This window comes from Trichoplusia ni, chromosome 12, assembly GCF_003590095.1.
Source record: "Trichoplusia ni isolate ovarian cell line Hi5 chromosome 12, tn1, whole genome shotgun sequence".
Taxonomy (NCBI): Eukaryota; Metazoa; Arthropoda; class Insecta; order Lepidoptera; family Noctuidae; genus Trichoplusia; species Trichoplusia ni.
The window spans coordinates 12,246,130-12,264,025 of record NC_039489.1 but is presented as its reverse complement, the minus strand read 5'-3'; the positions used below and the strand labels follow the sequence as shown (position 1 = coordinate 12,264,025).

Genomic DNA, 17,896 nt, shown 5'->3' with positions numbered 1-17,896 from the left:
TTGTCTAAATAAAACTCATCTTTACCATTTAATATTACAATTTAATTAATATAATTTATATTATAACAGGCGTACCGTTTAATGTCGTAGCCTAGTGTTGGACCTTTCCAATTCCTACAGACCTCTCCTTCGTTACTACACAACTTAAAAACTAAAGTTACGAAAACAGACTGATCTCAAATAATACGGTAGAATAAAAGTTAACTAGACAGTTGTACATACAATGAAAATTGATGCGATCAAGAATTAAGAGAAATCTCTAAAATTTGTTAATTTTGTTCAATGAAACAGGGAATTTCTTCACATGTTCTTCCCTATTTCTACTATCAGTCTATATTTAAACAACTTTCAATTGGTCTAACATGAACCCACTACATATCCCTGTTACTAACACTTTCATCCACTTCACATGTACCCCAACCATTTCTCTTCAATTTTACATCAAGGTAAACAGAATAGATAGAGAATCACTTGTAATATTATTTGTCGACTATACTAAACACGTCGTTCAGATTTTGCGGACTAAACGCCATATTGCTGTGCTTGTAGTTGGTGTAGGGTGAGTTGGTCGCTGATGACGGCGCCTCTCCTTCTCCATGACCATGGAACTGTGAGAACGCCTCGTCATCGTCATACAACAGCGCATTCTGCTGGAACTTCGACACATACCTCGCAGGAGGCTCTGCATACCGACCTCCTACAATAATCTCGTCGTCCAAATCAATTTGCTGCTTGTTTGGCCGCCACGGCCGGTTCACAACTTTAGCGGTGTCAGTGAAAAACGATGGTCGCTGGTTCCTGAAGAAATATTGGCTGTCTTGCAACAGCGGCTTTCCATGTTCTGAAACCAGCAAGTCTTCGTGGTCAACAGGCGGCCCTGTCTCAACCACTGCACTGTCGTGTTGCTTTTGTGTCAGTTTTGGGTGCTTTTTCGAAAAAGCAAATTTAAGATCGTGGTTTTTAGCTGGTTTGTGGTTCCAAGAATTTAAATCACGGTTTTTGTGCTTGGCATGAGTGGTTTCCTGGAAGCTCTGTGGTGTTGGGTGCACGTCTTTTATGGTTGTTTTAAGAGGTGCTCCGTACGAATCCACGGGAGGTTCTCCGTAACTTTGCTTTGCAGGTTGGTAGTCACTGAGGTAGTCCGTCGGGGGTTCTCCAAAATTGTTCTCATCGGGAACGAAGAAGGCGTAGTGGGGCATTTTGACGACATGCCCGAAGCTGGGCTTGCCGTTGGGCCTTGCCTTTAGGCTATTGTACCTGGAATTTGGAGCACGCTTTTTGTTTGGACTGACATTGTGGTGAGGAGGTCCATATTTCTGTGTGGTGGGTTTTGTTCTCAGTTTACCGTTCTTCTTGCCAGGTTTTCTGGTCACTTTCGGTGGCCTATACTTTGGTCTCGGTGGTCCATACTTGGGCTTTGGCGGTCCGTATCTTTGCTTCGATATTCTTCTGTAGATCACTTTCGGTTTTTGGAATATCCTTTCCATGGGATAGTTGTTATCTATTATGACTGTTGCTTCTCGTTTGGATATCTTTCGTTCGGGTTGTGAGTCTTCTACTTCGGTCATCTGGTTGTCTGCTCCTACGCATGATGCTGTAACTGTTATCTGAAATGAAGGAAACAAAAATAAGCATTCAGCTCGTAAACTCTTTGTTGGTCAATTTATTTTTTTTATACCTATATGAATATGAAGCGATTATTCATTAAAATAAAAACCATGGTTTAAATATTTATGTAACTGTTTCACTAGATATTGTAATTAATGTTGGGTTGTGTTTTTCTATATTTATCAATAATAGATTATTGACGAGAACTTTTTGTTAGATAATCCATTTCCTTGCTACTTTTTTAATTGCAAATGCTTTTAATACGAAAAAACGTTAATCGCTACATGCCAATCAATCATGAATTTTCAATAGTAAAATGTTTATTGCGTTTAATTATCTGACTATTGACACTTATCAGTTTTTTTTCACTGCAAATAAAGAAACATCATTTATAATTTCTTTATCAAAGGCGTTTATCAATGTCACTGTCTTAGTTTTTGCTCCATTACTTCACTCAGCCCCAATATGGTGGTAGAATGCTGGATTTCACGTGACGGTAATGATCGAAGAAAGTGTGCGTATGCGCAGACTAGCGCTGCGGTGTATATCTTGTTGATCTCTCGTTACAGACGATAGATTAGCTAATTGGAATTTAAGGGAAGTGATTTTTTTTTTATTTAGTTTTTTGACAAGTTTGATTTTATTGGATTTTGGTGGTGACTAGTTTTTGGATGTTTTTTTTTATGTAAACGTTTCCTGTAGGTACTAAGAAATAGTCTTTGTCTCGAAAGTTTCGCATTCAATCAAGTCTCATACAAGTCGCCCAGACTTGAACATGCTTTCGTAGATAACATAAATGATTCTACTCAGACCATTTCTGTAAACAAAATGTTTTATAAAGTTTTCTTTGGAGATCGTAATGTTAGATAATGTTGTTTAGAAATAAACAGTTCTTGTTATATGATTTCATAGACAGACAGCTGGTTTTGCGTCGAGGTTTAATAAATAAACTTCTGCCGTACCGATATTTTGACTTATCTTGCAGAAATAAGTACTATTTGAAATGCTAAGCTCCTGAAGATTTGCGCTTACATACTTTCAATTATTATAATATTCAAGTAGCAAAATTAACTTTTACCATCCTCTTAGAGATCGCAACATCATAACTATTCAAAATTCATAACATAACAATATTGTCACATTAAAAACTAAACCACGTATTTATTTACATACAAAAGTCCCTACATCTCATTGTTCACCACTTTCTATGTTAATCCTGATCCCTAGGGTCATTTCGTAAATAATAACCGGTAAAGAGTGAGTCGGTCTAGCGAAACTGAGTTCCGTACAAAATAGTACAAATAGTATGAGGAAAAATGATTTCCAAAAAAAAATTGCCCTAAAATTTATGAAAGTACCTAAGTAGCTAAAATCAGGTGTTATTTTTTTGCGTTTGTTGTCCTGATGTACCGGGTACTGAAATACCAACTTAATTTGTGTTTTTCTTTTCAAGCTATCGGACGGACTTACAGACGGACAGACAGACAGTGGACAGGATTCCGTTTTTACGCTTTGGATACTGAACCTTGAAAATGTATGAAAGTGTATGAGGATGTCAGATGTATGAGTCACTTTCTAGTGCGTGTTCGTATAATAGTTGTCTGTAAATCTCAGAGGCGTTGTAGCGTTTGCGTTGTATTCATAGCGATAAAATAGATAATATATGGAGCGAGACAGAGTTGTCGCTAACAAGCAGGAAGAGGTTTGTAATGGATAAATAATTGTATTTTTTAAATTCTGGGGATGCAAGTCGGTCTTGCGGGGTCCGTATAAATAGGTTAAAAAGGAAGTAAAAATATTTCGATAAGGGTAAACTTTCAAAGGAAAACCGGTAAATAATGTATGATGAAACAAGAGAGCATCAAGCAGACACGAAGGTAAGTTAAGTCTAATATTGCACATGTTATGAAAAATGTGCTGTCGTCTAAGTGTCCCTTTTTTGCTGTCGGTGGTAGAAGCTAATGATTTCAACCTACGCACGCTCTGCGAGTCTAGCAAGCGGCTTGAAGTGTCTTGAAGTGGCAAGAGTGTGGGTTTAAAGAACCCACACTCTTGCCACCCCCAACTGTCCTGACTGAGAAACAGTTAAGGATGTCCAACATATCCTGAGACAGAAGGAAGAAGTATGGGTTTTGGTAAAAGAACTTTGGCTTCTCCATTCTCCGAAGAGGCCAAAACACTGTATTGGACATAGAATTAAATTGTAGTTTATTGTATTTTTGTGTCTGAATTTGAAGTTCTGTGTGATTTATAGAATGCTGTTTTCGGGAAGCAAAATAGTTCGTAACAGTCAGATTTGAAAGAAAGTAGAAAGTTATAAAATTAGTCCTATTAATTGATATGTATTGGTTTTTTATTCATAAACATTGTAACAAAGTGTCAACAAACAACATGTATTGTTTTGTAAGAGTTTGCAAATTTAAATAATAATCAATTACTTGAAGGTAATATTGAAACAATCAGGCAATTGTTTATGTTTAGGCTCAAATATTTAATTATGGTATAATTATAATTATTTAATTTTCATCCTCCAAAAAATCCACATTTTCTCTACACCATCGTTTTCTTTATGTCCTCAGCATAGAAAAAAAACTTTACCTAACTTGTGTCTCCTCCTCGTTACAAATACTGTAAAATAGTCCTCGCAATTAGACCATCACTACCAGCCGATAATACCATTTTAAGCCATTTATATATTATTCCATTGTACTGACCATCATAAGCAGATGTTTGTCAATCATTGACACATAAGATCGTATTACAGCAATAACAGAAAACAGACGTATTACTCATGATTACATCAGACATACAGACACGTGTGTTTTACGTAGATTATGTATCCATTGCTTTATGTTACTAACTTTTATTTATTTGTTTAGAATTTTGTTATTTTTTGTCGATGTCGATAAAGATTCGATTTTATTTCCCAAGCTAAGCAGAGCTTGTGTTATGGTAACCAGACAACTGATAAACTTACTTATATATTTCTGAATACATACATGTACTTTTTTTTACTCTCACACTACGCCATCTAGTCTCAAACTAAGCATAGCTTGTATTATGAGTACTAGACAACTGATAAACATACTTATATATTTCTAAATACATACACATTATAGATAACTTACACCTAGACACAGAACAAATGATCGTGCTCATCACACAAACATTTGTCCTGGGCGGGAATGGAACCCACGAGCCCCGGTATAGCTGTCAGGGCCACTAACCACTAAACCAACAGGTTTATCTACACTTTAAGCATCACGCGTGCCCTTACCGGTAAAACTTTCAAGTATGTACCGTAATATGCAGATAACTATAGTTTTTTTGCGACGCCGTCTATGACGCCGGTAAACCGTTATTAATTAAATAATTATAAATTCAACTCAAGAAAGTTTTTATCAAGCTTAAGGTACTTATCGGTGTGTCTTTATCCATCTCTATCGATCATGTGTCATCTCTTTTACATACATACATGCTGTAACTTCAAAAAAAAAACTAATTGCATGGTATTCGCTAACTAATATTGTTTCCTTATATCATCTTTCCAAAAGAGTCCCGCATTTAATTCTTGTTTAAGATACAAAGATACCCAGACCCAGAATAAGCATAACATACAAATTTCATGTCCTACGCAGGGATCGAATCTGCATCACGTCGCGCACAATGGAACTGGCGTCGGGACCTTTACCATTTGGATAACCCGGTAGTTTTACCATCATGACTGGCATTCAAAAACGCGGTTGTCACTAGACAAACGAAAATAACGGTATGCTTGATCTCATGACACATGACGCGTAGATCTCACGCATATCTTTAACAAACACGTTTTCACCATGTAGGTCAAAACATGACAGTGAAATGACTCTTACTTTTAAATGACCCTCGGTCAGGTGTCTTTAACATTTCTATTTATAAGAATGTGTTTGGGGTTTTAAAGATGCATTGTTATAAAAGAATATTACTGGGAGACTGATATTTTGTTCAAAATACTTTGATATCGCCATCATAAAGTTGATGTACTGCAAAGCTGGAAATTAAATAAAATCTTCAGGATACTAAACTGTCTGCCAGCTGACTGAATCATGATTCATTTAAAATTTGCTTCAGTTTAACAGTTGAAATTTTACAGATAATGTGTGTTTTGTATCTCCTTGAAGATAGCCTCTAAGTCAAGTGAGAGTCGAGGTTTAGCAATGTTTTTCAACGCATTTTTAAACGTACGGCGACAGCTTTTTAAAGCCTTGTACAGAAGTGTAGTACGGAACTGTCAGAGTTTTACTCACACTTAACCGGTATTTAAATGACCCTAAGATCATTTAAAAAGTAAGACTCAACTTAGGGCACGTCACATTGATATCACTATTCTTTCAAAGCTTAAGGTTTAAATATGTATTGTCGATAAAGTGAAACGATTGTTAGAGTACATAAGATAGTTTGATATAATAATACTTAATACTCAATACTTATTTGCTCTTTTTAATTGTAATTTGTTTAGGTGGTAAAATAGCACAGCAGAAATAAAATATATTAATATCCCAAAAATACATCATGAGTACATCTAATCATCCGATCTCGCATAGAGCCGGGTGGTTGTTTTTACGGAACCCTATGTGTCGCGAACCGATTAGCTCTTAACCGGACTTTTATACGTTTTAAATCTATACTAATATATAAAGCTGAAGAGTTTGTTTGTTTGTTTGAACGCGCTATTCTCAGGAACTACTGTTCCAAATTGAAAAAATCTTTTTATGTTGAATAGACCATTAATCGAGGAAGGCTTTAGGCTAAAAACTATCACGCTGCGACTAAAAGGAGCGAAGGTATAAAGGAAAATGTGAAAAAAAAATAGGGCAGGTATAAATCATAACTTATATCTTCTACCCACGGGGACGAAGTCGCGGGCAACAGCTAGTGATTCAATAAAGGAGAAATTCATAATAGGCGCAGGCTTCAAAACTTCACGGACAAGGCCGAATACATAACCAGTTCCCGAATACGAAATTCTCACGATATTAAATATTTTGTTTATTCTGAGTATCATACATATATACATAATAATATGTATAGGAGAAATAGAAAGTATACGGCCTTCAAAAGATAGACGAAAGAAAAAAAATATTTGTATAAAACGAGTTTTTATTTTAATTTATACAATAGTTTATTGCTCCTTTTAAGGACGAACGGACACTGGCTCATCTCAACAACATCATATAATTCGAAAAATATTCCCGAATAATTTACTCATATGAATACTTTTTTTTGTCTACTCGTAGAGGTGTAATTAACGCATTTACAATAACAAAAAAAAATTGTGCGAAATGTCATTGTCAAATAGTTAAACGTCAAACATTCTTTGACAGATAAGTGACAATACGACCTTAGGCTGTACTCCATTGTAATATTTACAATTGAAACCCATGAAAATTCTTCTGAGCACACATAGGAAGCATTGCTTTGATACTGTTTGTTTTTATATGTTATTGACAGTACATTTGAAACATAATAATTATAATTACTAGTGTTATACATAGCTTCATTTTATAAAACGATCTCGCTTCCGCTATCTGTTTGTCCAAATATATGCTTAAATCTTTAACGGCACATTTTTGTTTTCAATTGAAAGAGGAAGGTTGTTATAAATTAATAATATAGTAGAGAAACATTGATAATTTTTAAAACAATCTTGTCATACCCTGGATATAAACTATCTGTATGCCAAATTTCGTCTAAATCCGTTCAGTGGTTTTGCGTGAAAAATAATAATAACCGTCATACATACAAACTTACGCGTTTATAATACTTATTAGTTTTTTTGAGATTATCACTATTTAATTTTCAAACCTTTATTAAAAACTAGCTGTTGCCCGTGACTTCGTTCCCGTGGGTAGAAGATTTTTTGAAGAAGTTATGACTTATACCTGCCCTGTTTTTTCACATTTTCCATTGTACCTATCTTTGCTCCAATTAGTCGCAGCGTGATGGTTTATAGCCTAAAAGCCTTCCTCGATGAATGGTCTATTCAACACAAAAAGAATTTTTCAATTTGGACCAGAAGTTCCTGAGATTGGCGCGTTCAAATAAACAAACAAACTAACTCTTCAGCTTTATATATTAGTATAGATATAATTAAGGGTAGGTATTACCTACCAACTTTAATATATTTTGTTTAGTTTTACTTATCGCTGTGTGCGTCTATCCTAACACGAGATGAGTTTCGTATCACGACTCGTGTAGTCTGGGATGACGGAAGCATTCGTTGTTGATGTTTATTCTAACCGCAGAATTTGCTTTTGCATGATAATCGTCAACATGGCGCATAGAAAACTACAGGGAACTGATACTACACTGACATACTATGGGAACCGCGAACATGGCGGCCTGCTGTCAAAGTAAAGAACTATTTAACTATGTAACTACTAGCTAGACTGATCTGTCGGTCTAGTTTTAAGTGACCCAGACTGCTACACCGGAGGTCGTGGGTTCGATTCCCACCCAGGACATATGATGGTGTGATGAGCACGATCAATTGTTTCTGTGTGCGTGTAATCTATTTACATTATGTGTGTATTTAGAAGTATGTTTATCAGTTGTCCAATACTAACAATACAAGCTTTGCTGTTTGAGACTAGATGGCGTTGTGTGAAAGTTGTAGAATATTATTTTTAGGGTTCGGTAACTAAAGAGTAGAAACGGAACCCTTAGTGTGGCCCCGCTGTCCATCCGTCCAGCACCTGGCTGTATCTAGTGAACCATGCTAAATGGACAATAGAAAATTTTACGTATATATTTAAAAAGCAGCCCACCACCTTTGTGAATCAAATAATGAATTTCCACGATCAATTTTGCTACCAGTCCCTTAATCACATTCGGATATCATCTAAGACTAGACAAGGGCTAGCCTTTTCCTATGTTGGGTTCAGTTTCCAGTCTAACCAGAGGTAGCTTAGTACCAGTTTTTCACAAGGAGCGACTGCCTATCTGACCTCTTCAACTCGGTTATTTGGGCAACACGAACTCGTAACGACTGTCAAAGATGCATAACGAACAACTGTGATTCACGGTGGAACTCGTTATGACATAGATGGTCACCCATCCATAAACCGACCGCATCAAGCGTTACTTAACCCGTGATCGATTAACTTGTGCAGTTGAAGCTTAGCTACAGCTGCAACACTCGGATATCATCAATATCATTTTAAAATAAACACAGGAATATTGTTAGTATATAACTTTCTAAAGTTGCAAAACTTTATTATTTGTAAAAGTTGAACAAGTTAACATGCAGTTTGATTGATTACAGTGACAAGAAAAACATAGGAACTATACTCGGACATCCGCTAAGAACATTGCACGGAAATAAAAAGAGGAAAAAGCCATAATATCTGCAGCATTCAAAGATATATATATATATATTTTTCAGCCTTTACTTTCTCACTGCAGGGCAAAGGCCTCCCTTAGATTCTTCCACTCTGTCCGGTCTATTGCTTTTGCCATCCACTGTTTGTGGTACGCATCCAGTTCGTCGCGCCATCTCATTCGAGGCCGTCCTCGTCGCCGTTTTATGTTTGATTGAACCCAGAGAGTACAGACTTTGGCCCAGGAGTTATCAAAGATATATTAGAGTAAATAAAAACTAACGTATTTTTTTATATGAATAAACTCTGGGATCAAGTCAGTCCAGTTTTAAAGCGTTGCTTTGTTTAATTATACACTTTTACACACGCCATACGGAACAGTGAATTTATCGGGTACTGATCAGTCATTAACAAGTCTCAAAAACCAGAGTCAAACCAAAAACAAACATGAACTAATAACGATATAAAGAAATGAGTTTCCCTTTAAAGAGTTTAAAAAACATCCGCAAAAATAAAGAAAAATCCTAACTTATATCTACACTAGCTGTTGCCAGCGACTTCGTCCGCGTGGATTTTCTGTGCGAGATTTTCTGTGTAAAAGCGAGATAGACGGAAAGACAGAGATACTTTCGCATTTATAATATTAGTATGAAAACCACGCGTATGAAGTCGCGGGCAATAAATTTAATATATTATGTGTAGGATAATTAAGTTGGGTGATGTTTCGACATCGAATGTGTACCAGAAGTTATTACCCTTTGGGACCTTGAACTGTTGAATCTTATAATGGCATCTTAATAGATTGGTAATTGTATTTAACACACTATATTATTATATAGGTAGGTATGTATTTAATTGTCAACAGCAACTAAAATATGTACTTTTTTTTAAGACAAAGATTTGTCAGCAAGAATATTTAATATAATATATCCTGGGACAACTCACACACGGTTATCTGATCCCAAGCTAAGCAGAGCTTGTGTTATGGTAACCAGACAACTGATGAACTTACTTATATATTACTAAATACATACATATTATAGATAAATTACACCCAGACACCAGAACAAATGATCATGCTCATCACACAACATTTGTTCTGGGCGGGAATCGAACCCACGACCTCCGGTATAGCAGTCAGGGTACTAACCACTATAACACAACAACTTGGTTCACGCCAAATTAATATCGCTAAAAATGTGAAAGTGCCAATTAATACATAAAATGATAATACATCTAAACATTCTCGTCAATTAGTACATTTTATAAGTTTAGTCAACTTATTATATCTGACATCGTTAGCGAATATAAGTGGCTTGAACCTAGTCACTTTCATTCCACGCAAGAAGTAAATTATAGACTGATGCTCTATACTCTATAGAATAATATTAATAATCTAGCTGATACGGCAATCTACAGCTGGGCTGATTTGTGAATCTAGACTATACAGGGCACCATCCAGGGTTAATCAAATCTGATCGAATTGAGAAACTTGTCTTTTTTTTAAGTCGGTAAAAATCATTGTAATCGGTCGAGCTCATAGAAATCTAAATAATACTTATTATTTAGATTTCTATATATGGTCGAGCTCTTTAGGAGTGTTCAGTGACACTTCCAGAATATTTAAATTTATCTTAAGAGTCCTATCCTTGTATCTCAGGGTCTCACTTACATGCACAAGGACACCCAGACTCAGAAAAAGCATTCGTGGATCACACAAACGATTGTCCCACTCGGGAATCGAAACTGCGATACGTCGCGGCCAGTGGGTTTGGTGTGGTGACCTCAACCACTCAGCTATCCGTGATTAATGCAATTGGTTATAGTTAAGTAATTTAGCTAGAGAGGTTGGGCAGTTGGTCTTTGATTTAACTTAAAAAATAACATTAAAGTCTATAATGGTATACAATGACATAGTTTACTTAAGAATATGGAGATGTTGATCCAAAAAATCTCGTATGATACCGTTATCAATAATGAGTACCGGATGATAAACGTTATGTATTTAAAATAAACGACTTCCTATTGAAATCTAAAAGAAGTTTGTAAAATTAATATATTTTGAAATAAGGTTATTAAGGCAAGCAATTTTTGTCCAATGCTTCTGAGCCTGTAGACTACCGTTTTTCCAAACAGGACGGTACTAAAGATGACGAATCGTTCAAATGTATTGATCTGATGAGTCAGTTATCTCAGTGACGGGAAGGAATGTCATTACTATGCATTGGAAGTTTTTAAATTTAACACAACGTACATCAGATTTATTAAAAAAAAATGATAGTTTTTTTCTTTTTATTGAAACAATAGATTCACTTGTAGGTAAAGGTGAGTCTAACATCACTCGTCGGTAAAATGTGTACTGATTAGTGACGTCACGTAGGGTATCATGAACTTTTCTGATTACGTAATAAAAAAGATCGTAAATAGATGCTTTTTGGAAATTTATAAGAAGGACTAATTAGTTTTTTTTTCGAACAGTTAAGAAAAAGTCTGGTTTAAGAGTATGCTGTCTGTTAATTTATATCTTCTAGCTCTACATAGTAGTTACATTCAATCCATTATTTTCGTAACACGCGAATTAAAAACGAAAGTACACGCTCCGTTAAAATGGTATGATGCAGCTGAAACGAGTTCCATCACGAATTTAATTACAGCTTCTTAGTTATCCGTAAATGGTCTAAGTATTGGTGTAAATTAAAGCAGATTCTTCAGAATATTTGTGAATTCTTTAACAAAAATTCCGGTACCTCATCAGGACAATTGGAATACGGAATGGCAATATTATTTTTGTTTTTAAATGACTCCCGCAAAAATGTTATTGGGATGTTTTAAGTTTGTGGAAGTCCGACATATCCCCACGCTGTGCCTTTGACGTGGTTTGAAGTCAGTATCATCAATATTTTACCCCGAAGAAAAGGTTATCTATCACAAAGTCTTAAAGTGAGCCTGTTAAGCCGCCGTTTAAGGTGACCGTTTAGGATATCCATTGGCTAACACTACCGCGACAATTAGCCATATATCAATTAACTATGTGTGAACAAATGAATAGGCTTCACGGATGGGTAGTCAGTATTTGGTTATGAAAGATACCTACTATAAACAAGAAGTGAGTTTCCTATCGACAGCTGCGTCAACTATGGTTAATTGACATCGATTCTGGATAATTACCGAAAGGTACTATTAGCTCGTGTTAACATGACTATAACCGTGACACTACCTTTAGTTTCACTTATCGAAAGTTATCAAGGAAAGTTTTGGTATTCGCATCCATAACTACCTATTTTGTTATTAGTGGGTCCTAAAATTGGAAGCTAAGGTATGATAAAGTTGTTGTTTAGCGGAGAATTTATGTAATATGGGATTTTGCTGATTTCTCATTTAATTATTTTAGTTAAATGGAATATAGCGATGTATTGCTTAGAATTATTTCTGAGAACTGTGACTTTTTTTCTGTTGGGGAACTTAACTACTAACCTATTTCAGGTAAAGATGTAAGTAGGATCTCATCTAAGATTTGATAAAAAATATCCAATAAAACCCCATAGAGAAGAGATACAATGATGACAATAGCAGTCGAGGTGTGAAAGTGTTTGCGGTGACGCTATGGTGACAGATAAGTGAAGAAAACATGGAGCGATTCGATTTGATAGCGTTAAGAGTTTTCTTTAAAAGTATGTAAATGCGAAGCGATCTAGATTTTTCTCGAGGAACGAATTGTAAGACACCGTTGAATCTGGTAGGTGAAAATGATGTTAAAGAAACCGTTATTCTTTGTTTCGTTTCAAAGTATCATGGTTTTTAACTGATACACGTGCATCTAGAAACGTCATGCCTCGAAGGAAAAGCTCGATTTTGATTTTGTAATTATGATAGAAATCTCGTGGAAAAGGTAAATTCAAAAGTAAAATACCCAAAGCGTAGGCAAAAAAAATGAAGTACTGAAATTTAAAGCAAGCATTTATTATATTACACGGCTTTCTCTCTTTTTCTCAAGAAGCCTTAAGCACGTTTTAACCAAAACTTATTGTTCCTATTCAGTTCCTTGTCAGAATGACAAAATATGTCGAATCCATGCCAGAAATCAAAAGCTGTAGCTACCAGGCCAACTTAATGGAGACATCCTCTAGGCAACAAACATGCATATCAACATTAAACTCTACTCGGTTTCCGATTGACCCAGAATCTGCATAACCCGACACAAGGCTAAAAGGAACTAGATCGTCAATTTCTCTTACTTAGTATTGGTTTACAAAAGTATTAATTACTAGTATCAACTCTTAACCCAAATAGTTCCATACTCCGAGATTAAGTCATACTTGTAAATCATGGTTTAATTCTTCGACGTGTATGTGCATCGGTCAAAAATGTTAAAGAACTTTTTAGTTCACTTATATACACGCTAGATGGCGGTGTAACGTGAGACCGATTTTAGATTTATTTTTAGCAAAGCACGTGGAGAGTTCAATTTTAAATGAATAATTTGTGTTTGTGTTTATATGTTTACGAATTATGTTTATTTTTTTATTACTTTACCCACTAAGCAATTTTATTGATCCATTGTGTATAGAGTCTTATTTATATTTTAATTGCTAAAACATATCCGACGTATAAACAATAACTAGTTTATCAAGTTTATGTAGCAACACAAGAATAACTTTCTTCAATTATAAGCTAAAGTTTTCATAGAATCCTACGTTTTCTACATCAATTATCTTCGTAGGTATAAAATCAAACAAGTATTCTTTTCACTTTCATAAGGACTGGTTTAATTTGCGATAACTATGCATGTTTGTTGACAAAATATAACTGTTTCTGTATATTTTGTTACTCATTTAAAGCGAAGATGCGATCAACAGCAACTAATTAACATAAGCAAGATACTATATTGAAGACAGTTAAGCTTTATCATAAAACATAAAACAAGTATCATAAAAATATTAGTAGTTTGCAACAGAGCAGGAATTTGACCATCTGAAGTTTCTGTAATATTTATGATCATTATACCAGTGCCTACCTGACTTCTAAGAAATGATTCATGTATAATCTCCTTTGATGTTTAAGCCCTCTCGCAAAAAGAGAGGTGCTATAATATTTCCGTGTTTATCTATCTGTTTGTGGTATCACAACTTTAGAATGGATTGGCCGATTTCAATTTATTTTCTTTTGTATTGAAGATGAATTATGTACGATTATTCTTAGACATGCCGGACACAAAATCGGTGAAGTTGTTTCAAATAAATTTCGAGTTACAGTAGGAGTCTTTTTAAATTTTAAATTATCTTACGTATTCAATCTGAAATAAGAGCAGATTCTTCTACTTTCCTAAACATGGTCATTTCACAGCCAAACTTCTCCAGCTGTTATTTTAGCTTCTAACCTGTCTACTCCATTCACCACCCATCTGGTTTGACCAGTCCGAGCTAACACAAGTCTCATATCAAACCTGTCACTAATGACGGGCTATGCTGTCTTCAGAAAAAGTTAAATATCATGGAATCCAGTGCACTTAGTGTCGCACCTGATATGAAACGGTACTTGTGAGATTACGTTTTAGATAAATGTTTCTAATATTGTTTTAAGAACAGAAACATACAACCGATTTCACATAAGATTTCACACAAGACATTGAACTAAACTTGATAAAATTGTAGGATCAAATAACAGTTATTTCACGTGAAATAAAAGAGCAATCAACAAAATCGGTTCATCTAGTCAGGAGTTCTGAGGTACAAAAATATTAAAAAATACAACGAATTGAAAAAATCCTCCATTTCGAAGTTGTTTGAATATAATCGTTTTGATTCAATTTTACGCAAGTTGGCGAAAAAGTGACATAATTATGATTTATTTTAGAATGATCGGTAGGTAAAGTTAAGTAGGTAATTGTTATTTTTAATTACAAAAAGGTGATTGTTACTATTGGTTATTATGGTGATAATGTATTTCTGCAGCCAACCTTATTCACATCAATACGTCGTTGACGATATTCTATTTCATACTAAATATTTCTCAATCGAATGTACAACTGTTTAACAATTAATTCGACACAAAATCCACTGACCATTATAAACACCGATACTTTTTAACCATATCAAGTCTGTATAAGCAACATGACAAACGTGATAAACGGTTTCTAACATAAACAAGAACTGTCTTCACTTTTTACTGCATTTTAAAGCAGATTATCGAGTAATTTATTACTGAATCGATTAATTTAACCAAACAGATCGCAGATGACTGCCAACGAGAGAATTTAACCGTGACACTCAGTGCATTGACACTCATTAAGTTTTCATGAGTGTGTGTTTAACAAATATCCGACTAATATTATAAACGCGAAAGTTTAGATGTATGGAGGTTTGTTCCTGTTTCACGCAAAAACCACTGAACGGATTTAGATGGAAGTTGCTACACAGATAGTTTATAACGAGAATTAACGCAAACGATAGTTTTTATCCCAATTTTATGTTCATGTGGATCATTTTCGGTTTGCAGCGGGTGGCCTGCCGAAAACATCTATTATACAAATATTGTTGTATTGTTTTTTTATGTCATAGAGTCTTTAGGATAGGCGTAGTCGTAGGCAATTGTATGCACTTTTTAGTGGAATATTTAATTATAGAAAATGTAAGAATAATGCTGGATAAAACGGTATATACCTCAAAAGACAGAAGATTGAAATCGTTCACTCTGAAAGGAGATTGGAGATTTGCTAAAAATATTCAAAGAAAAACCGCATTTTGGGTCAAAGGCAAAGTATAGAAAGGGAAAGAAAAATGTAATAGATACGTTACCTGACATTAATATAGTTATAATAAACTTAGAAGTTTATCGAAGTCAAGACTAATTTATCTACCACAAGCATGAAAAGTGATTTAAAAAAACGAAAATCGTGCACCTTCAATTAAATAAATTTAAAAACAATAGTTAATCGTCGTGGTATAAAACTATTAATATTTTAAAGGTATTTTATTTCAAATAATTAATGTTTGTCATTTTATTTATTACATGCAGAATGTTTTAGTGGATATTAATGTAAATAAATATTGATTATGATTTAATTTGAGCAGACGTTTCTTGTGGTTGTTGTGATCCTTTAGAAAAATATGCTATTGACGAAATCCACGTGATTTTTATTCCAAAATTATTGATCCCCAATCCTATATTGAATGAAACCAACCTATTTAGGGCTATATTTCGTTATGGGTCTTGGGACATTTAGAAATACAAACAAAAAATCCTTATGACTCATTCTGTTCTAGTTAAACGACTACCTGCGGGATACCTTTAAAGGGCTTTTTTATGCTTGCTGTGTAAGGGAACATCCTAACGGTATACATGGTCGATTTACTGGAGAAACGATAAATAGATCTCATTTAAAACTGCAATAGATATTTAAGTTAATAGTACATACGGACTTAGTGATAAAGGGTTAAAATTATGACAAAACAAATATAAATGTTAAGGCGTAACTGTTAGCCAAATTTAAAAAAATACACTTCAGTCTTCATTTTATCTTCTTTAAATTTAAAGACGTTTGCCCTATGGAGCTCACAATTTTCAAAATTAAAAATTAATTCATAATCAAAAAATCACAAAAACCACACTCACCGTCAAAAATATATAACACAAAACATCAGCTAACTGCATTATCACAACACTTTATTTTTCTGGGGTATTCCGACGCGTGTGTCTTAGTCGAAAGCTCGACGCAGAATGGCTAAATGTATTCAGATTACTGTAGATCATTCGACTGTAACGTGTGTCTAGAGCTGATGATACCGCATAGAGAATTGTTTGTTTTATTTTTGTTATGAGCGTTATGAGCGGTACCTACCCTTTGTGTGAAGAGTTTTCAATGTAATGCTATTACAAAATTAAACAAATCAAATGATATTGTTTTGTATGTGTTTGACTTTCCCAAGATTCGACTATGTAGTTGCGTTTGCTAAGAGTGTGAACTTTGTGTCAGTCTAGGTTAAAATAGGTAAAAATTTTTTCTTACTTCAGGTTTTTGTTACATTTAATTTGATAATTATAATTTAATTAACTGTTACCAGTAGCTGCGCTCGCTATAAATCCAGAAAGGTCTCATAGAAATATGAAATCGGGATAAAACTATGTTATAGCTATCTGTGAACCAAATTTCGTCCAAATCTGCCCAGGGGTTTTCGCTAGAAATAGTAACAAACATACATCCATCCCAACTTTTATGTTTAAAATATATCCTAGTATAGGATTACTTGACTTTATTGTAATTTTATAGCAGATTATAAATACCACGCTGACAAACTACTTTTTTTGACTGTTCAAAAGAAAATTCACTCTTGCCTTAACCATTTTGTCCTCGAAAAAGTAAGAGGTCTTAAGTTCGAGTCCCAGCGCGCAGTAATATATTTCGGAATAATTATAACTTGCTAAATACTGTGAAGAATAAATTCGTTCGAAACTAGCACCCCTCAGATTTCTCAAAAACTTACGGGCGATGTAACTCTGTGTGTGTGTTTAACCCTATACACATCAACCACGCAAAAAGACTCAGCCTTCTTGCTTTAGTGGCATTGGTTACCGACTTTTTCTATCACACTTCTATAAACAAAAATACTTGTGGGAAGTTCGTAGATCGAATAGCAATCATAAAATAAACCTTTGGTCATTGCATCTAAAGCAAAGCATCCAAAAAACTCAATTTTCCACCGTTCGGTATATCAGCTCTATACAATTCCATTACAATGGCCGCGTGCAGCTCTCACATTGAATTTGTTTATTTATTATCTTTATAAACAATGACTACTTATTTAGTGTTACCTATTAGTCAACTGTTTACATTGTAATAAACATTTGACTAGATATTCGGCTGTCATTGTTTTGCTACTTTTTATGATCGGGGCACATTGTCTTTTTGTTTATAAGCAATTTGGGAGAGAAAA

The 17,896-nt window shown here is 34.6% G+C and overlaps 1 protein-coding gene across 1 annotated transcript; it reads right to left on the bottom strand.

Moving 5' to 3' along the window:
* Nucleotides 1-20: 20 nt before the first annotated feature.
* On the bottom strand, nt 21-16,694 carry LOC113499399. The gene is made up of 2 exons (XM_026879878.1): nt 16,578-16,694; nt 21-1,607 (listed from the first exon to the last, which is right to left on the bottom strand). The coding sequence occupies exons 1-2, from the start codon at nt 16,614-16,616 to the stop codon at nt 480-482; spliced, it is 1,167 nt and encodes a 388-aa protein (XP_026735679.1). The 5' UTR covers nt 16,617-16,694; the 3' UTR covers nt 21-479.
* Between the last annotated feature and the right edge of the window lie 1,202 nt (nt 16,695-17,896).